At 56.3% G+C, this 20,610-nt stretch overlaps 5 protein-coding genes across 5 annotated transcripts; 3 read left to right on the top strand and 2 right to left on the bottom strand.

Moving 5' to 3' along the window:
• Positions 1 to 253: 253 nt before the first annotated feature.
• NUP37 (Nucleoporin NUP37) lies at positions 254 to 2,438 on the top strand (the record flags this gene model as incomplete). The annotated part of the gene is made up of 2 exons (XM_037321574.1): positions 254 to 306; positions 362 to 2,438. 2 exons carry the CDS (start codon positions 254 to 256, stop codon positions 2,436 to 2,438), a joined length of 2,130 nt encoding a protein of 709 aa, XP_037179403.1.
• Positions 2,439 to 4,043: 1,605 nt separating this feature from the next.
• CGCA056_v006322 (uncharacterized protein) lies at positions 4,044 to 4,427 on the bottom strand (the record flags this gene model as incomplete). The annotated part of the gene is made up of 2 exons (XM_037321573.1): positions 4,044 to 4,267; positions 4,328 to 4,427. The coding sequence occupies 2 exons, from the start codon at positions 4,425 to 4,427 to the stop codon at positions 4,044 to 4,046; spliced, it is 324 nt and encodes a 107-aa protein (XP_037179402.1).
• Positions 4,428 to 5,779: 1,352 nt separating this feature from the next.
• Positions 5,780 to 6,096, top strand: CGCA056_v006321 (uncharacterized protein; the record flags this gene model as incomplete). Its single annotated transcript, XM_037321572.1, has 2 exons — positions 5,780 to 5,968; positions 6,025 to 6,096. 2 exons carry the CDS (start codon positions 5,780 to 5,782, stop codon positions 6,094 to 6,096), a joined length of 261 nt encoding a protein of 86 aa, XP_037179401.1.
• Positions 6,097 to 7,310: 1,214 nt separating this feature from the next.
• On the bottom strand, positions 7,311 to 9,794 carry ace2-0 (Metallothionein expression activator; the record flags this gene model as incomplete). Its single annotated transcript, XM_037321571.1, has 3 exons — positions 7,311 to 8,959; positions 9,008 to 9,539; positions 9,582 to 9,794. The coding sequence occupies 3 exons, from the start codon at positions 9,792 to 9,794 to the stop codon at positions 7,311 to 7,313; spliced, it is 2,394 nt and encodes a 797-aa protein (XP_037179400.1).
• Positions 9,795 to 14,161: 4,367 nt separating this feature from the next.
• On the top strand, positions 14,162 to 16,595 carry CBSCBSPB3 (CBS domain-containing protein CBSCBSPB3; the record flags this gene model as incomplete). Its single annotated transcript, XM_037321570.1, has 3 exons — positions 14,162 to 14,395; positions 14,642 to 15,569; positions 15,628 to 16,595. The coding sequence occupies 3 exons, from the start codon at positions 14,162 to 14,164 to the stop codon at positions 16,593 to 16,595; spliced, it is 2,130 nt and encodes a 709-aa protein (XP_037180374.1).
• Between the last annotated feature and the right edge of the window lie 4,015 nt (positions 16,596 to 20,610).

The following is a 20,610-nucleotide window of genomic DNA, read 5'->3' as shown; positions in this document are numbered from 1 at the left end:
CTTTTCGCGACTGTTGTCGCGTTTTTGCTAGACATCCGGCATCATTTATTGGCAAAACAACCCACCACTGCGTCAGACCCTGCTACGAGCTCTTGCAGCATTCAATTTGAAGCCTCAAACTGCCTCAAAATACCTTAACTTTGATCTTGCACTGTCAAGTCAGACCAATACGACCTAGCGCCTGCTGCTTGCTGATCATCACCTCTGAGAGAGGTCGACGCTCGACACAAACAATCACACGAGACGTCCCGCCATGGCTCAGCCCACGCCGCGAGTCCGGCGCACGTCGCAAAATACGCAATACACGTACGTCTTCGAGACAGAACGCCTGTGAGGAGCGTGAACACTGACCTGACCCAAGCTACAACCTCTCGAGACGTATCCACGATGTCAAGACCTACCCCGTCCAGTCTCCCCAAGGAGCCACCATCTTTCTATACGGCCACGACAACGGCGTTTCCATTGTATGGAAAGGCGGCCGCCGCTTCAAGCCCGTGAAGAAGCAGCCTTCCCCACCCGAAAAGCAGAACGGAGCTACCGACGACGCTGTCATGATCATCGATTCAGACGACGACGAGCCCGCGTCCAAATCATCCAAAGCACCGGCTCCTTTCACCGATAAGCCCGAGTTCGAGGACATCGAGGAGGATACCCCATACCCGGAGATCATTCAAACGCTGGATCTTTCCCTCGGCACGGCCGCGCTGCACTTGGCGGTGTTGCCTATGACGCCATGCCCTGCCGATGATGCGGCCTGGGAAGGAGCCGACGTCCTCAAGGAGAAGATGGTTTTCACCGTGGCCTGCGCTACCAACGAGCTCTATGTCGTTGCACTCCCTCTGACGCCGCCAAGTCCCGAGAGCAAAGCGCGACCTGAGCTGAAATCCAACTTGTTGGCTGGCAAGGCTGGGTCTGGTGTGTGGGGGGAGAGGGTCATTTTCCTCGGTGGACAATACAAGCACAGCGAAGGCATCGCCATGTCATTAATCAAGCCCAAGACTGAAAAGTCTGGCATTTCACAAAAGCCACGCCTGGTCGTGGCCGCGCACACCCGCGAGGCGTCCGGCACTCTCCGTCTCTGGGACGTTCCCCTGGATGTACAGCCCGGCGAAGCCAGCGGCCGCATCAACCCCTTCCAAACCGAATATCTACCGAGTCCTCTTTCAAGCATCTCCTTCAACCCTACACATCTCACACAAATTCTGACGGTTTCTACGCCTCACGCCGTTCGCATCTATGATTACGCGCAGCCCTCCTTGCCTCCGGACGACCAGGCCGTAGGGCCTTTCCCCAGCCAAGGGTCATGGCTTCTCTCCCTGTACCACCCTTTCACTCGTCCCACTTCAACGAGGAAACCTATCCTCGATGCTGCCTGGATTTCCCATGGCAGAGCCGTTCTCGCCCTGCTTGCCGACGGCACCTGGGGAATCTGGGATGTGGACGGCGCCAGCCCGTTGGGTGGTTCCCTCCTTGGAAAGAACAGCTCTGGAATCAAGGGTGCGGCGCTGACAGCCTTCAACGCGACTGGGCATGTTGAGGGAACGGGTCCCTTGCGGGCCACAGCTGCAGTGCCAAGGTCGAATGGCAACGGGCAGTTTGTGCCTATGACACCCCACACCCGCCGTGATGCTGCAGCATCCTTGAGTGCTGCCGGCTCCCTGGAACGCCTCGTAGCCGTTAAAGGAGGCATTGTGGTGACGGCCCTTCCCGGCAACAGCTCAGGTTCCGCCGATGAGAGCGTTGTGCTGTGGATTGGCGGTCTTGATAATGTCTCCGTCATTCCCGCGGTCAGCCGATTCTGGGACTCGCAGCTGCGACGCAGCTCCGGCGGCGGCGTGAACCTGTTCAGCGGTACTACGCCTACAAAGATGATCCGACTCCACGACTTGGCTACAGGGCTATTGGGCGAGAGATGCTGCGGCGTGGGTGCAGCAGTCGACTTTTCCAAGCTCAAGGACAACGATGGTGGTCTTCAAATCGAAGTTTTTGTCATGGGCGAGAGCCGACTGGTCATTGTCCAGGAGTGTGAAGATGCACCCGGCGCGAAGATTGGAGGTGTGGTTTCAACCCGCCGACGACTTTTCGACAAGAAGGAGCAACCTAGCGCCATTATTGTCCACCCCCGACCGGACCAGCCCCGCAACGTCTCCTTCAACCTCAGCGTCAACAAGACGAGAAGCCTGCGCGATCAGTCCTATGGACGTGACAGCATTGCCCCCGACGACGATGCCACCCACGACTTCACGCTGCCCATCGGCAGACCGAAGTCCAGCATGGGCTTCGGCGGCTTCGCCAGTGGCCTGGAAGCCGCGGCGGACGTGCAAGGCGACGACGCAGGCCGCGACTTTGAGGAGGAGATGCTGGATATCATGGAGATTGATCAAGCTTTGACGACGATGGAAAGCGGTGGTGGACGCAAGAGGGTGTCATTCACCTGAGATCTGACCTACCGATGTTGGCTGACGAAAAGATTGAACTAGAGAAACAAAATGTACGATACCCATGGGCCGCCCACACGTACGTCCAACCTCGTTGGTACGCGGCAAAGACTAATGCAAATGATGCCTACTTTTCTTCTTCTTTTCTCTTCCCCTTTCATGCAAACACAATCGCAAACACTCGCCGAGGTCTCTTCAGACCAAGGCATCCGCACTTCAAGGTGGAGCGCAAGGAGAGATTCATCCTTGACTGCTCTGTATTATGAGCGGTACATCAAGAACCCCGTCCTCTGGGTTTACCACCGCAAGGCACAAGATCGCAAGATGAAGTGTTGTCGGGGGTAGGCCAACCATGACGGGGCGAGCCGACGTTTCCTATTTCAATGGACAGGGAATTTTTACGGGTGGGGGCATCTGGGTGGTTCGGTCTTGCGAATTGACCATTTGCTCTCCCAGCCTCCGCGTCATCCTGTCATCTGTCTCGGTTCCCGGACTCCGGTTGCTTTTGCGGCCGGGGGAAGATGGGACGGGCGGGGGATGTCAGGGTTGGGAGGTGGTGTCGTCGGTACATTTTCCCAAGTGATTGTGCGTGCAACGGTCCAGACTTGTGATGCGTGACTTGCTTGGCTTTTGTCTTACTTTCTTGCGGTACTATGGTATGATGGGTAAGTAAAACCTCCCGGACTGGTAGCGTGGGGATTGGCGGCCCACAGGAAGCTCTGGATTAACTACTGACTGGCTGCTGTGAGCGATGTACCGCACCTGGTCTGCGTGAGCCACAAATACTTGAACAGGGGCTTTTACTTTGGCCTGCTACCGCAGTATATTGCCTTCCCCTTCTGTGCCTTCTGGTGATTGCTCAGCATCGATGAACTTTGCGAGATACTCGGTTTGTTGCGGTACTCATGCTGTCAACCCTTTTTCCTGAAAATAGGCAAGATCTCCAAATGAAGAACCACAAATGCGGCAAGTCGTCTACCCACAACCACCTTCATCTAGGCGCAATCTCGAAAAAGTCACATCAGATTGCCATGTCGCATCTACTCTCCGAGCTAAATGAGGCTCTTTCGCAGCGAAAACTCGGCCATTCCGGGATGTAGCCGGTTGGGAAAAGGGGGCGTGGGGGCCGGTCCAATTTGGCTCAATTAAACAAACTTTGGACCATTGTCTACTTGACGATAAGCGTATCTGGCCACCAGGCAGGCATGAGCCCTGGGCAGTGGGTTCTCAGATAGATTCCGTCAGCGAGATAGACTTTTCGGGCGGGAGTGATTAGTCTTCTTGTTCTTGGCAGGTCTGGATTTGTGAATGTTGAAGCGATGGTGTGAACGAGTCGATAGCCACGTTAGGGCACATGGAGACCCTGCGAGATTCATCATGTGTTGTGCAAGAAAAGATGTTCATATTCAACGCTTGTAGTAATGGTATCAAAAGGTCTATAGATCAACTCTGCGCAACCCAGCTGCCTCAGTAGGATGTAAAAAATCATAATGTCGTCAAAAAAGGCCCTTCGAGACCAAGAAAGCAAACAACGGTCGTCCCTCTTCGTCCTCTACACGCCCCGAAACCTCTTCCCGTCCTGGGCAGCGCATCTCTTTCAATGCTTCAACCCCATCTCGGCTCGTTGTCGGGAATCTGAGGCATCCCCCGCGGCTGGGGGGGCGCCGGCGCCTCGGCCCTCTTCTGGAGCTCCTCGCGGGCGCTCTTGGCCGTCGACGAGGGGCTCGGCTCGGGCTCGCAGATGTTGGTGTTGGGCTGCGGCTTGTTCTTGCAGACGAGCCCGCCGCAGCAGGGCTTCTTTGTGTCGGCGATGCTGGTGAAGCAGAAGCCTGAGAGATAGGTGTTAGTTTTCTGAACGAGGGTTGTGAGAGTGAGTGAAGGTTACTAACCTCCGTTGGCGATGCACTGTCTCTTGACGAGGCCGGCGTCGACGCTGATGGCGGACGCGGCGCCGACGATGGCAATGAATGTGACGAGTGTGAACTTCATGATGGAATGTGTCTAGTAGTTGTGTGTGTAATGAAGGTGTTCTTTTGGGTTTGTATCGTTGTTGTTCACAAATGTTGTATCGTAGCGAATGTGTCGAAATGAAAGCTTGAAGATAAACTCGTAAGGTTGATGATGGGCAGGACTAAAACGCATCCCACTCGGAATCGAGGGATCTCGCAAGCTATTATATGCCCCATACTCAAACGTCGACAAACCCCCAGCCCCTCCTCTGCGAGTCGTGCTATTACAAACAGCCGTAATATCAACCCGATCTCTTGGGACAAGCGGGGAGGCTGTGCAGTCTTCGGAAGGCGGCGACGCGGTTACACACCCCACGGCACAAACTTGCGCAAGCAGATGAGCGAAGGTGACGGGCGGCCTGCCGTGCAACGGCGTAAGATGACCCCCCTCTGCGGGTACGCGTACGCTGGTTTGAGCTGGGTTGTACCAGGTTTCGGCGGCGTGCCTTTTTTGCGCGCGTGTGTGTACCTGCATACAACTCTCTCCCACACACTACGCTTTCTGCCGTCTCAAGGCTGGGCCGGGCGTAAGACGTAGGGCGTGCGTGATCAGTGGTTGCGGGTTCGTCGGATCGTACGGACTCGTGACAAGGGAGACGGGGAGGGAAGCTCCTGTGTGGGAGCAGTCAGGACAAGTCCTTGGGGAATAACTCCCCCGGGGGGGAGCAAGGAAAAGACACACAGCAACCAACACCTCCGTCGCTGCTCCAACCGGAATTTAGAGTTCACCACATCCCAACCAACTATTCTAGAATCCCGCTGCAAGGCGACACTTGCGGTTTCAGACCAACCCTCGCCCACCAATCGGCGACCAAGGCCCAGCGCTCAACGTTAAATATAGCAATCTTCATTTTTGTCCTGTGTCGTCTGGAGTTCGAAGTTGGGATGAAAAAGCCCGACACCCTCCTCCTCCTCCCCCTCCTCTTTCTCCGAGCAGAAGATTCAAGAAAGTGCTCAGCCAACTAACGCGTCTTCTCCGTGAAAGATCGGACGTCGCTGGCTGGCTGGTCATCGCATCGGAACACGGCCGATGACAGAGCAGCGCAACATCCATCACCTGCCACGGGCGTCCTACGCGTCCAGCCGAGACCGGCACCGCTCCTCGAGGTATCGGCCATCCCACGTTCTCGACGGCAGGGCGATGTTGATTGTGGCATGAAGGAGCTCGAGCCGCGTGATGGTAACTCTGTCGCTCACGCGACAGCCTCGTCGGCGGCGCCGAGCGCTGTTGGGAGAACCTTCTCACTCTCGCGAAGATCGTCGGCGACAAACTCAGTCCGCTCCATTTCTGTCCTTTAACAATGCGAAGACTTCTTCGTCAAATGCTGCATAATGCTGCTGCTCTGGGCTCCTTCCAATACTACCTCCTCAGAAGCCCAAGAACTGCAGAACAGTTTCAACAGTACAAACTTTTCTCAAAACCCCCCCAGCCCATCTTACGCCTTGGCAAACTCCTTCCCCCTTCCCCGCCCCCAAGAACCTACAACAGCCAACAACCACGCTCTCCTTCGTATGATGTACGTACGCATCCCATGCCAAAAGAACATGAGACGAGACGAAAACACCGCACAGGGCGGACTCTTGGGCTACTCCACACACCTCCCAACCCAACTGATTCGTGGAAGCCGCACGAATCATCCGGATCTTGACTCAACACACGCACCGCACACATACTGAATCCGCGTAATCGCACACAACCCACGCAGCCATCGCAACGTCCGAAGCAAAGGCTTGTCATGCATTGCTATTTAAATTGTAAAGTGGCGTCCGTGCAGATGAGTGAGAAAAGTTCGGATGGAGGACACTTCCCTTCCTTCTCCGCCGTGCGTTGATGAGGGTGGACCGGCCAAGTTGAGGCCGATGGCGGTGCCGGGTACTCGGCCCCACTAATACCGGCGTCGGCCCGGCCAGATCTCTTTCTCTGACTCTCGTCCGCCATTCACCGAAAAGCCGCCGGACGTACCCCATACCTCCAAACCTCTTCAAAACTTCATTCCTCACCATCTCGACATCTTCCCCAGCAACAGTCAACGTTCCCTCCGCCACCAACGCTCCTCCTCTTCCGGCTTCGTACTAACGAGCCAACGACTGGAATCCAAAGAACCACCGCCACATCTGTTGCAGACATCTGCCATTCCAACAACTGAAACCCACACCCACCCACCCATCCTTTCCCCAGCCAACCGACCAACGCAAAGGGCGTGGAGGTCACGTTCGTGGCTCCAGAACACTGGATGACGATTCCTGTTCCATTCATGGAATGTGCCAGTGAGTCACGAGAGAAAAGTTTCACTCACACACATGCATACACACAAATCAATAGTCACATTGTCGCAAAACGTCCAGTCCAAAAGACTAAGTAAGTGAAATTCAATTTCAATTCATCATATACCACTTCCCAATCATCGTTCTAAATCCCTGACCAAGTAAATGAATCTCATGATCGCTGGCCGAGGCTCGCCTCGCGCCAGAACTAGATCGAGCTCCATTTGTTCCCGAAAAGAAAACCCCCATCAATACCGAATATCCCTAAAAAAGGAAAAATGCCATTTCCTGAATCGCCAAAAGTTGAAATCCCAATAAACCCCCGTTTGCCACCCCTGAAGAAGCCGAACCCTTTTATTTTAACCCCCAATAGTTGTAGTAGTACATCCGTCCCGGCGAGCTGATATCGCGAGATTATCGTCATTACGTTGATCCGGGGCGCGTGGTGCTGCAGACTTGAAGCCAACACACAAAGCGTAACATAACGTACAGAGGTCGCCGTGATTAGACAAAGGAGCCGTGACGTCGTGAAGATACCCCTTTTCCTAAATGGAAACCCAATACGCCAGAGACCCCAAAAAAGACCAGAGTGTTGTCATCATGAGCTGCCAAAGAAGACGTCGTCGTTGGTGAACATGTTGACGGGGTCATCGAACTCGTCAAACTTGTTCATCATGAGCATGTTGGACTCGCGGTCAAACTGGACGAGGCCCTCCTCGCCGGAAAAGGTCTTCATCAGCATCTCGTCGTCGGGGTCCAGGCCCAGACTGGAAATGCTGGTGTTGCCGACACCGACGCCGGCGTTGCCCCGCATACCGGCGAGCAACGAGTCGTCGCTGAAGCCGGAATTATTGGGCTCGGCGTCGAAGAACTGGTTGGGCGGGGGCGAGGATGACTGGGAGAGCTCGGGCGGGGTGTTGTACTCGCTCTTGGCTGGGGACTCTGGTTGCTGGGACAACGCCGTTGGCGCCTCCATCAGGGCCTCTGGTGAGACGTACCCCGAGTGGTGGCTGCTGGCGGCGGGTGACGGTTCAATGTCCAACTCCTTGTGGATTCTGGGGGGCGACGAGGGCATTGGCGCAGAAGACACGGTTGTGATCTGCAGAGGCATGTCCAGGCCTGGGCGCTCGACGCTGATGCCGCCCATCCCGAACTGCTCGTCCATCATGTTGAAGTCGTTCTCTGGGGAGTTGACCGCAGAGCTGTCCGAGTATCCGGACTGCGACGAGGTGGAGGTGGAGGACCTGTTCTTGGTCCTGGTGCGGGCGGACTTGTTGACGCGCTCGTCCATCTCAGGTCGGTGCTTGCGGGGGCGGCCGCGCTTGACGACCTTCTTGACGATGCCGTCGAAGGCTCCGATGCACATGCCGCGCTGGCGGTGGCGGGTGAGGGCGTCGTGGCGGGCGAAGCTGTTGCCGCACTCGCAGGGGTAGGGCTTGATGCCGGTGTGGATCTTGGCGTGGCGCTTCAGGTCGTGCTGGCGGACGAAGCACTTCTTGCATGTAGGGCACTGATATTGGCGATCGTTCAGATGGGTCTGGACGTGGGACTTGATGTTTTCCTTGCGGCCAAACTTCTTGCCACAGTCCTCGTACACGCAAGTCCACTTGCCGTCGCCAGGATCGGGGCCTTGGATGTAGTTTGCGATCTCCTCGATGGTGACACCGGTGTCGGTCTTGGTCTCCTCGATGTTGATGCTCGCGATGCTGGCGGCGCTGGCAATGCTGGCAAGAGACTCGGTACGGCGGTGAGGAGAAGTACGGCGGGACATGTCGAACGAACAAGTGGGGGAAGAGGACGAAATCTCCATGTTGGGATGCCTCAGATCGGGCCTGTTGTCGAACGCCGCGTGGAAGTTCATGAGAGGAGTGTGAGGGGTGGATTGCGCAGAGAGATCGGAGGCGGCGAAGTCGTCAGTGATGCCGTCGTAGGTGCCCTGGATCTTCATGAACTCGTTGTTGAAGTTGTTCATGTTCATGAAGTCGGCGGTGGGCATCGACTGCTCGTACATGGCCGCCTCGGTCACCTGGGTGGGTTGCTGGGGGACGGGCATGGCGGTCTGCTCAGACTGTCTCCGCAGCTCCTCAAAGATGTTCTGCGTCCTCTGGTTCGACCTCCTCGTGGGCTTGAGCGTCTCCTCCATGGACTCGTCGTAGCCGTCGGCGAAGCGACTCGGCCTAGCGGACATTGGCTCGTGCTTGATAGCCCGATCATGAGGCGTCTCCATAGGAGTGGGAGGAAAGTAATCTGCGACTTGTAAGTCAATGTACGTAGATGATGGTTCGCGAAACGTACTTGTTGCATTCTGAGTAGGGGGTGTCATTGGTCTTGACATCTGCTCAATGCCCATGGTCTCGAATTTGCTGACCCTCTCCATGATGCCGTTGCTGATTCTCCGCGACGACCGCCTCGTGCTGGCAGTCTCTCCCTCCGAGATCCAGCCCTGGGGAGTGTTGGGAGCGTCGCTAAAGTTCATGAAGGAGGGTGTCGAGAGGGCGCTGTCGGAGCCAAAGAGCTCAAAGTCCTTGTTGCCTCCCATGCTGGCGCCGTAGGCCTGCTGGTTCTTGGCCATCATGCCGTTCATCTGGTTGCCATACTGGTCGAACTGGATGGGGGTGGAATCGAAGCATGTGGCGTCGAAACGCTGGGCGGCCGGCGTGCCATGGGGGGACATGAGGTAGTTCTCGTGGTCGTTGGCGGCCACGAACATGTGTTGTCGGTGCTGGAGTTGTTGTTGTTGGTGGTGCTGTTGTTGGTGAAGGTGTGCTTGCTGTCGGGGGCCCGGGCGTGCTTGTATGCGTTGCTGCTGCGCTTCTCGCAGAACATGCTGCGGTTGTTGTGCTAGTCCTGTGTTGTTAGTAATACTTACCTGCGCAAAGTCCTGCCTTGTTCCGTTAGGAGACATCACTTGTCTGCGAGTATCCAGGCTGAGGCCCCGGCGGTGGCCGAGGGCACGTTGGCGCTGGACATTGTTAGGCAAGGGCTGGATCTTCACTGCTTCGAATGCCGTCGGTGTCGAGTTTTGGCGTCGGTGCCTGTGACGGGCATGAAGACTGCTGGTTGGCGGAGTGTTGGACAGCATTGTGTCGCAAGTCGAGTCCGGATGGGATAATTGTCGTCGGTTGGTTAGGTTGTCGAGGGAACCTTTTTGGTCCGAAACTGTGTGTAAGTTGGGTGTCAGCATCGACATCGACATGGACAAGTGCTCCATCATCACCATCAGCGACGGGAAGAGGGAGGAAAAAGACTTACCTCACGCAGCGCAAGCACAGCTGGCCGGGCTAGGGGGAGGGTTGGTTGTGCTCAGTCGGGGTCGACTTCGCGGTTAAAATCAGATAGAATCTGGTCTGGACGCCTTGTTCAGGCGAGGTAAGAAGGACGAGAACGCAGCACGCGTGCGGTCTCTACCTAGGCAAAGGTAAACTTGTCAATGGCAACAGGTGATTTGTGATGGATACACAAGAAGTGTTGGCTTCTTGGTAGACAGGCGGTGAAGGTGTTTTGGAGATGTGGTTTGATGCAGTCGCGATGGACGACGGGAGAGGTTGAGGTAGGTAGAGGATGGTCTTCCTGCAGTAGTGGATTTGGGGCGGGAGGAGGGGAGGAGATTCAAGATTCCACTTTGGAGGTGATCTGGGTGGGTAGGAATAGTAGTAGTAGTAGTAGTCGAAAAATAGTAAGGAAGGCAGCGGTAAGGATAGATCGATAGCAACGACTGGGTGCCAGCAAAGCGATGCAAAGACGGCTTCTGGTTGGAGGGGCGCTGTATCTGCGGAAACCAGACCAGGCTTTTTGGTGGTGGGCGGGTATCCAAGACGTGATGGGCTTTGTTGACATGGAGGGCCGGCCGTCGCCAGGGCAACAGCACTGGAGGAGGGCCCAGCTGCGATGAGCGCGGCGCACCATTTGGACCTGCCGCAGCTGCCGCAGCCTGTAGCTCCCGCCCTGCGACCAGGTGTTTTACCAATGAATCGATCTCTCCAGTGTCCCAGTGTCCCAGTGTTCCAGGGTACGTAGCTCGTCATCCCTCTAAAACACCCATGGATGCCTCTCCAACTCGCCAGAGCTGACGTCCACTTCCTTGCAATCCATCCTTTGCCGAACCAGGTTCGCCGCCTCTTGGGCCAAGGTTCTCTCTGGCTGTCAACATGTTTCTTGCTGCTAGCTCTTGTGCTAGTGTTATGAGGAAAGTTGCACCATCTGGCTGGCTTCTTGAAGATGATCCTGATACCCTGGCTGAGGTATTCGATGATTGATGCCATCATGCTTCTATCATGCAGAGTGCTCTTCAGCATCGTCAGATACAATAAACACCCGTCCGCAAGGTACCAATTGAAACAACACAGCCGACTTACACCGACACGTTGCCCTCCCAGTGCCGTCAGCAGAGTGGACCAAACACCACATCCCCGTCGCCCTTCAATCCTTCTCCGCAATCGAATCAAAAGACCGTGCTCCTCCTCCTCCTTGCCTTGTTCCTCCTCCACGTCCTCTTCCTACTCTTCGTCTCCCCCTTCCGTCACTCTGGGCCTCGATTCGATCCCCCGATCGCACAACCCCGGCAACCGGACCTGTGGAGGACACGCGCGAACGCCCATCCCATCCCATCTTGGACCTCCTCCAGTCTCACCAGCCCAAGACCGCTGGCCAGCGGCCTGGAACCGAGCCATCGCACAGCACCTGCCCGTCGTGCGTTTGGTCCAGCCACAATCACACAAAGTCTTGTTTCACTTTGCTGTCTCTCATCAGCCCGACTGTGCCGTCCATGACGGGATTAAGAGGCCACTGATCTGCTGTCCCTTGCTTGATACGGATATCTAGGTTTTTTTTTTTTTTTTTTTTTTTTTTCGTTTCGTGGTTTGTCGGGTTCTGCAGCGTACATGCCTCCCTCGCACCCGAGGACGGGTATGCTGTACGAGGCCATCTGCGCATTCTCCAGGTGAACACTTGAGGCCGTGCTTCGGAAACAACGGCTGCCGTTCATATGTTGGACGCATTATTGCTCGGCATCGGGTTGGTGGTGGCGGTCGGACACATGTCACCGGAGTGTTTTTGCGCCACTCTACGCACCGAGCGATGCACCACCAATCGCTGGGCTCCCACGTGGGATACCCACCACTGGGAATAGCTTCACTTTTACTATTGCACCAGTGTACTCCTCCGACGACTTGCTTGCCATGGCACTGATATACAGTAAAGTCTTGCCACCTGAACATAATCTAAATATTTGTCGTGGACACTGTCATCACGTATGTAAGCATTTATTGTCATGATGTTGCAGTCGCCAAGCTGCATCCCAACCTCAGCATTGTATAGTTCGAATAATCCTCCTGCGTGTGTTTCTTCATGTGTTCAACACTCAAGACCCCGCATAGAAAGAGGTGGCGAACACAAGCCTCGCGCTTCTCGATGCCATGGTGGTGCTGGGATGCCGCCACGGGAGAGGATCGCGGCCAATGCTTCTGGAACACCCAATGGGCTGCATCGTTCATGGCTTCGGGAAAGGATGGGGAAAATATGCTAAGGCTGAATGCCCATCTTAGGCTTCTGCAGGAGAGTGTCCGCACTCCCGTATCGGCATAAAGCTACCGCATGCCCATGCGGTATACGTAGTTACGCCTAAGTAGTGGCGATATTGATGCCCTCTGGCGGCCGTCCAGAGGTCTTGATGTCAATTAGCCTGGATTTCTGCCGACGTCTGATTTGTCGGGATATGCCAAGAGCATCTAGCTAGGTGTATTTGTACACATAAGGAAAACGTCGAAAGGCAGAGGAAGCTCTGATGCGGCTGGAATGCAGGGCATCACGATTCGAGATGTGGTCAACCGCAAGCACATGGCTTTTCCTCGGACGCTTTGGACAGACACAAGACAGCATGTCTTGTTGCTGAAGCAGCAGCAGCAATGCATGAGCATCGACCAGGACCAGTCTGCCGGGACGGCAATCACGTCTGTGCAGACTAACTGGGAGAGGATGTCATGATCCGACCAGACGATGACTAACAACTCGGTGAGCTGACGATAATCCACGGAATCCAAGGTGTGCGGCAGATTAGACAGGTGAGTTAGCTGAGCATGTCAAGCGATGTTGGCCCTCAGCCGAGCTTCACACGGAACCGGCCAGAGCCGCCCCGCCGGGTCGGTCAGGCTTGGAGTTGGTTGCGCCGTGGCCGCGATGTCTGCTTGGGGAAGATTTGGGGGGCCGGGGAAGGGAATGGCAGGCGTTGGTTGGACCATGAGCGGGGTGGTGGTGCAGGTTGTCGGCCGATGATGATGCGTGTTTTAATACGGCGACGAAGAGTGGACGGAAGAGGAAGGGCAGAGCTTTTGTGAGTTGGCTTTGCAGAGGGAAACGGGTGCAATTATCAGATGACATGCATTTCGCGTGGACAGGGTTCTGCTGCCTTAACCCAGGCTGATATTTCACCGCTGCTCGGTTGGTTCGTGGTTCATGCAAGGGGACCCGGGGAGGGGGCGCACATGTTTTTCCCACAAAAGTTTTGCATGAACTCTTTTTTTTTTCTTTCGTGTCTGTCAAGAAATGTCAATTGAGTTTTGGGAATTTGGAGACCATGTGAAGAGATGATGCTATTTTGCAGGGTCAATTGGATCACGGCGACACGCCCTCAGAGACCCGTGTTATCACGATGGCCGCCCACGTCACGTAGAAGACACCCGACTCACTCCAGGCCTATGAAGCTGCCGGTGCCCCATGGCCAGGTGCCGTAGAGTCCCGTTGTTGGAGGCATTTGTTCCGGTCACAGGACTCGGCCTCGGGAGCTTCAGGGACCGTCAGTGTGGGGCGGTCTTGGGAAACGACGCCTCGGAATTGGACGACGAGGAGGCCAGGTGCCGATTGCGGCCCGTGCACGGTGTTTCCACGGCTGGCTGGCCAGTGACAGGTCGCCGCGACAACCAGGGTGCAATCAGCGAGTCCACTGGATTGCATACGGGCGTGCAGTGCAGCAGCACCTCAGGCGTCTGCTTCAGTGGACACCAGCGCCAGAGCACCGGCACCGACGCTGGACCTCCCAGAAATCGTGCCCCCTTCCTGCTTTTGGCCATCGGTCCTCTTCCTCGCCTTTGCACCTCCTAATTAATTACCTGCGCCTGCCTGCCTCTCCCTCAACCACCACCACCCTGTCGACCAGACAAGACCGGATTGGACATTGTCGTCCTTGTCTTTGTTCTCTCAGCCCTTCCCCTCATTCTGCTCCTCCTCCTCCTCCTCCTCCTACTCCTCCTCCTGCTGCTGCTCCTGCTGCCGTCCTTCCACCGAAACCTGTGACAGCAAAAAAAACATCCTTCAACCCCCCCATCACCAAACCCGAGAAAAAATAAAATAAAACCCCGACTCCGGCTGTTCTCGGCACCCACACCCTCCACGCACACACACAAATAGGGACCGCGCATCAACCCTCATCAGCTCGCAATCTAGCAAGTTCATGCGATGTCAGGCAACACCCTTAGAGGAACGCCCAATCGCGGCCAGGCTCGTGGAGGCATCCCCTTCAACAACAGCCCCTCCGGCTCTGCCGCTCCTCATGGGAGCCATGCCGCCGCTGCCCAGCATCCCGCCTCCTCTGGCATCCCGCGCCCCGTCCTCGATACCCAGCCTACCCAGAGCGAAGTCAGTGGAGCGGGCGTCAGTGCCAGTCGTCAAAAACAGTCCAAGAGAGATGAGGTTAGTCGACACCCTGCCAATACTGAGCCCTTACCCCGGACGTGATATCTAGATCTTCTGCGCATTGCATTGCACCGCATTGCACAGCAAAACCAGACACTCCTGCCCTGCCTGCTCCTGCACCGCCGTTCCGTTCCTCTCTCCATGTCCGTCATTGTCGAGCCTCGCTCCGCCCCCTCGCCTCGACCTCCCCGGACAGGCGCACAACGGAGAGAGAGAGACGCAATGGGAAACCTCACCTACCAGGAGCTCGAGCGAGCCAGGCTGCTAGACAGAATGGATACTGACTACTACGTCAAGGCCATCCGCAAGAAGATGGAGAGCGATCTCTCCAAGAAGAAGCACCTCACGAGCCGAGCCCGCCACTCGCGCAAGGCCCCGCCCGGCACCGTCCTCGCCCTGAAGCCGAGTCCTGCCCTCCAGATCAAGCCCGCAACCACCGTCGCCGAGGCCGCCCAGTTGATGGCCGCGAAGCGCGAGGACTGCGTGCTCGTCACCGACGATGACGACCGCATCGCCGGTATCTTCACCGCAAAGGATCTCGCCTTCCGCGTCGTTGGCGCTGGCCAGAAGCCGAACCACATCACCATCGCCGAGATCATGACCAAGAACCCCCTCTGCGCCCGCACCGATACCAGCGCCACCGACGCCCTCGACCTCATGGTCCGCAAGGGTTTCCGTCACTTGCCCGTCATGGACGAGAACCAGGACATCTCGGGTATCCTCGACATCACAAAGTGCTTCTACGATGCCATGGAGAAGCTGGAGCGCGCCTACTCCTCCTCGAGAAGGCTGTACGACGCCCTCGAGGGTGTCCAGTCCGAGCTGGGCACCAGCCAGCCCCAGCAGATCATCCAGTACGTCGAGGCTCTCCGCCACAAGATGTCTGGCCCGACTCTCGAGTCTGTCCTCGACGGACGTCCCCCGACCACCGTCAGCGTCCGCACCTCGGTCAAGGAGGCTGCTCAGCAGATGAAGGAGAACCGCACGACGGCCGTCCTCGTCCAGGACCAGGGAGCTATTACCGGTATCTTCACCAGCAAGGACGTTGTCCTTCGTGTCATTGCCCCCGGCCTCGACCCCGCCACCTGCAGTGTCGTCCGTGTCATGACGCCGCACCCCGACTTTGCTCCCATGGACATGAGCATCCAGGCTGCTCTGCGCAAGATGCACGGTAAGAAATGCCCAAACCCCGCCAAGTTCAGGTTTGCGCAGTCACTGACAGTTTGTAGATGGCCACTACCTTAACCTCCCCGTCATGACCTCCGACGGCGGCGAGATCGTCGGCATGGTCGATGTCCTCAAGCTGACATATGCGACACTTGAGCAAATCAACACCATGTCCACCGCCGACAGCGAAGGACCCGCATGGAACAAGTTCTGGCTTTCGCTCGACGACGGCACGGAATCCATGATGTCCGGCGAGGGTAGCCACACCCACCACACGAACCTCGGTTCTCGCATCATGTCCCCCGACCTCACCCGCGAGCGCATCGGCGACAGTGTTGCTCCCGGTGACTCTGCTTCGCATGTCGGTGTCGATTCCCCGCCTCAGTCCGAAATGACCGGTCACAGCCCGGTTCACCAGTCTCCCGCCGAGCTGCCTTTCCCTTTCAAGTTCAAGGCCCCGTCCGGACGTGTGCACCGCCTGCAGGTCATTGCTTCCCAGGGCATCGGCGCCATGGTGACCAATGTCATTTCCAAGCTCGGGCATGAGGTGGATGCCATTGGCGGAGCCCCCGACATTGATGAGGGCAGAATTTCTGGCGGTTTTGCGCTCAGCTACCTCGATGACGAGGGCGACGAGGTCTCCATCACAACAGACAACGACCTTCTCGAATCCATTCTTCTCGCCCGCCAGGGCCGCAGGGAAAAGGTCGACCTTTTCGTGCACGACCCCGAGAAGCCTCCCGTTGGTGCTGGCCTGACTGTCGAGCCGATTGCCCTCCCGACGCCTCCCATCTCCGCCACCCCCGACCTGCGCCACAGGAGGAGATACGACGACGAGGACGACGATGCGGAGGATGAGGATGATGACATTCCTCGCTCGAGGAGATCGCGCCGCCATAGGGCCGCCGCGCACGAGCCTGAGCAGGTCATCCAGGGCGTGCCCAACGAGCTGCTGCTCCCCGGTGCGATTGTGACGTTGGCGGTTGTTATTGTCGGAGTCTTCACCATTTCGCGCATTACCAGTAGGTAAGGGATGTCTAGAGATAGAAGGGGCGGATCCCATTCATGACTTGACGAAAGGTCGTTGGCGAGCATGCATTGTAGATATGTATCGAGCATGATTGTCTTTAGACTTGAGTACCCCGACGTTAATTAATACACCGCAAACCTCATTGGATTGGACAAAATTATTTTTTTTCATCCCCGCGAACTCGTGAATTGTCAAATCATATGCTTCGGTGACGAGTCGAGTGAACCTGGTTGAACAGCAGTCAGCCGCATCCTGTGCGCTTACCTAATCCGTCATCCCACCTTGCGGCGGAGACTTCCGTCCAGCTTCCCGAAAGCTCCAAAAATTGTTCCTACGCAGGACGGACCGCAGCAACCACCCCAAACCACCACGCTGCCCCATTCAGCCATGATTGTGAGGAGCATAGCCGCCCGGCAAGGTATGTCATTCCCATGTGCCTTCTTCCAAACCCTCAATTGAACCCAGAAACTAACCTCCGTCTCCCCCACAGGCCGGAAAGCCCTCGCGGCACCCATCGTCTCGACATGCCGCCGCGGCATCCAAACCGAGTCCCTCATCGGCGAGTTCACCCCGGAGCAGCTCGAGGCCTTCACCACGCACGCCGCGCTCCGTGCCGGCGGCGCGGCCTCGAAGGGTCGGTACCCGGAACACGTCCGCGAGGCCATCAAGCCGCTGCGCTCGACAGCCTCGCAGTGGAAGAAGTTCAAGGCCGCGCAGAAGGCGACGGACGGCATCGGCTCATCGGTCGGGCGGGCGTACGTGCCCTCGGAGCTGATCAAGAACCCGCCGAGCCCGCGCGACGTCACGCTCGAGCTGCTGATGGCGAGCCAGACGCACATGGGCCACCACACCTCGCTGTGGAACCCGGCGAACGCGCGGTATATCTATGGTGCGAGGCAGGGTGTGCACCTGATTAGTCTGGAGGTCACGGCGGCGCATCTGCGGCGGGCGGCGCGGCTGGTGGAGGAGGTGGCGTACCGCGGCGGTCTGATTCTGTTTGTGGGCACGCGCAAGGGGCAGATGGAGATTGTGACGCGGGCGGCGCAGCTGGCGGGCGGGTGCCATTTGTTCACGAAGTGGACGCCGGGGAATGTGACGAACCGGGACCTGATCAATCGCGGCAAGGAGATCAAGGTGGTGGACGGCAAGGACAAGAAGCTGAAGGGGTTCGAGCGGTTCGAGCGCACGGCGCGGCCGCTGCTGCCGGATCTGGTGGTGTCGCTGAACCCGATGGAGAACTACACGATGCTGTACGAGTGCGGGCTGGCGAATATCCCGACGGTGGGCATTATCGACACGAACGCGAACCCGGATTGGGTTACGTACACGATCCCGGCGAACGATGACAGGTAAGGGCACACAGATATCGTTTGTTTGGCCAAGACGGGAATGATGCTGACTGGATGTGGCAGCTACCGCTCCGTCGCCGTCATCGCAGGCGTCCTCGGCCGCGCGGGCCAGCAGGGCCAGAAGCGCCGCCTCGAGGCCGCGAACAACGGCACCATCTCGTGGGAGGTTCCGACGCCGGTGCTGAAGTACATCAAGGACACGAGGAAGGCGCACGAGAAGGAGGTGGAGAAGCAGCAGAAGGCGGGCGTGTACGTCGCGAACAGAAGCGACGCGGCGGCCCCTGGTGCCGGTGCCGATGGGGCGCAGGTGCCGCTGAAGAAGATGGTGGAGGCGCAGCGGGAGCAGGCCATGTTCGGGGACGAGGCGCTCGAGAGCGAGATTGAGGAGGCGGTTGACGCGGACAGGATGGCGGAGGGGGCGTTGAACGAGCAGTTGAGGAAGGCGCTGTTGGAGCAGGAGTGAGAGATCAGGAGAGAGAAAGGATAAAAGCAAATGTATGAGTGTGTACAATAGTAGAATTGCCCGTTGAAGGGTTTCTTGCTCTGAATTGGTGGTTTGCTGTGATTTCTGAGGAGGTTTGTTACCGGTTTTCCAACGACAATATGAGGCGGTTGTTGGACGTAGCTGATGCACCCCCCCCCCCCCCCCCTTTGTCTGAGGCATCGCCGGCCTTCCCACATGCCGCTTCTACCACCGCTAGATGACCAACATCAAAACAGGGCCTTTCGGTCTTGGATCGACCATTCCTTCTAGTATTTATTGGCCCGTCTTGCTTTCTCTATGTAAGAACCTCAAGACAATACTCCGGCTCGTTGGGGACATCTACACCGTCGTCTTTTTGTAGTGGGGGAAAGCAAAGAGGCCGTCGTCGCTGAAGCCGACTCGCACGTGGAAAAGGCAGAAGGCTAGTTCACCTAACTCCTCAGTCGTCTCTTCTTGTATTTCTTCTGGCGTATACCTTTGGGAATATTGCGGAGACGGACACAAGCGTACCATCATCCCCCAAACTTTCATCGGCCACGGGGGCAGTATCTACGCATCTTGACATCGGTTTCACGGCCAAGGCTGCCGGAAGAACCGAAATGGACAACAATTTTGCCTTTGTGAGGATCAGAAACGTTTCCCGGGTCGGACGTGATTTTATAGGAGACTTGCCCAGAGTTGTCGTCTGCTGTGTCGTGTGATGGTGCGCGAGGTATATTTAAGTAGTATTTCGGGGGCCGCTACTGTTTTCTAAGGGCCACACATTGTGTCTGTTGCATCCTTCATCTGTACAACCAAGGGGATCCCGTTCAATGAATTTCCGCATCCTGAAGCCAAGTCTCAACCGTGGCGATCGCACCAAACCCACGCTCGACATCTTCTCTGGCTACCGTGTATGCCCGTCTCATACGAGAAGACCGGCGACTGCTAGTCAACGCAGGCACTGTGGAAGACAAGATTACTGTTAGACAGCCTTTCTTGATCAAGCCGATAGGGTGGGCTTCATGCTGAGCCACCATCGTGGGCATCGGAATCTGCCCTAGAGAGCTTCTAGTTAATTTTCTTGATGGGGTTTGAGAAGCTTTGCCAGTCTGTTCTATATACAGATATGAAAATTGATTCTCCACTTAAAGCCTCGGCTTGTGGTTCTCTGCTCCCAAGGGGTTCAAGGCGGAGTTCATGGCGTTGAGAAGCCGGCTTGAGAAAGTGAGTCCAAAGCTGCGATTGATGCCTGGGCTCGGTGAATATAAAAGAAATTCTGTTCTGTGCACTGGAGACACCCAAAGACAGCCCAAAGACAGCAACCAATTTTCCATGATTCCTTGCGTTCTCCTTGAGCAGGCATGAATTGAAACTGGAACTAGTATTGACACGGGAGCATGACTTTGGTTGTTTTGGGCCCCGAAAGGAGTCGGGTTTCAGGGACTTTTGCTCTTCTCTGGAATATTATTCTGTCTTCATCGGCCAGGGATAAGTGAAAAATGCCTCTAAGGGTGGACAGCGATTGGCCTTCCTAGCCGGAAGGGAGCGTCGATGCGGCAATGCGCGGATCTGACTGCGGTTCGGTTAGGTGTCACAGCACGGCGGAATTTCAAAGTCTGGTCCACGTGAACCCAACTCAGAGGTGCCCATGACATTGTGCGGTTGGTTTAAGAGTACTTTCCACATTCTGTTTCGCCGTTTATATTCTCTAAAAGACTAATTACCTTGCCAGATTAATCTCATCAGCTTGTTGCGGTCACAAGTAATAGATGTTTTTTAAGTGACGTGCTGAAGATCTTCTAGACTCACGGAAGCAAATTCTTTGGGTCCACTAGCGGGAATGATCAATTCCTTGATAGTCTCTAACGGTGCTTGGCCATTGCTTACTCTAAGAGAAACGTAGATAGGGACCTTATCTTAGGGGATGACAACATCACCTGAGCTGCTGCTTGTATACGGGACGCAATATGTAACTGTCGGAGACGCCGCTGGACACCGAAAAGATAGGAATTACAGCCGCAAGCGCCCCAGTTATACATTTTGGGAGCAAGACGTCGATAGTGATAGTTCCGCTTGGGTTCAGGGCGTTGCACACGTTAACCCTACAACATTACTTCATATTGCCCGGTCGCAAGACTTAATTTCACAAGGTGTCTATTTATAAGACGTTGTCTTAATCTCAGCCTCAAAACTTCCGAGG

The sequence above is a fragment of the Colletotrichum aenigma genome, assembly GCF_013390185.1.
Source record: "Colletotrichum aenigma strain Cg56 chromosome Unknown KSG_Cg56_contig04, whole genome shotgun sequence".
Taxonomy (NCBI): Eukaryota; Fungi; Ascomycota; class Sordariomycetes; order Glomerellales; family Glomerellaceae; genus Colletotrichum; species Colletotrichum aenigma.
This window is presented reverse-complemented; position numbering and strand designations above follow the sequence as displayed.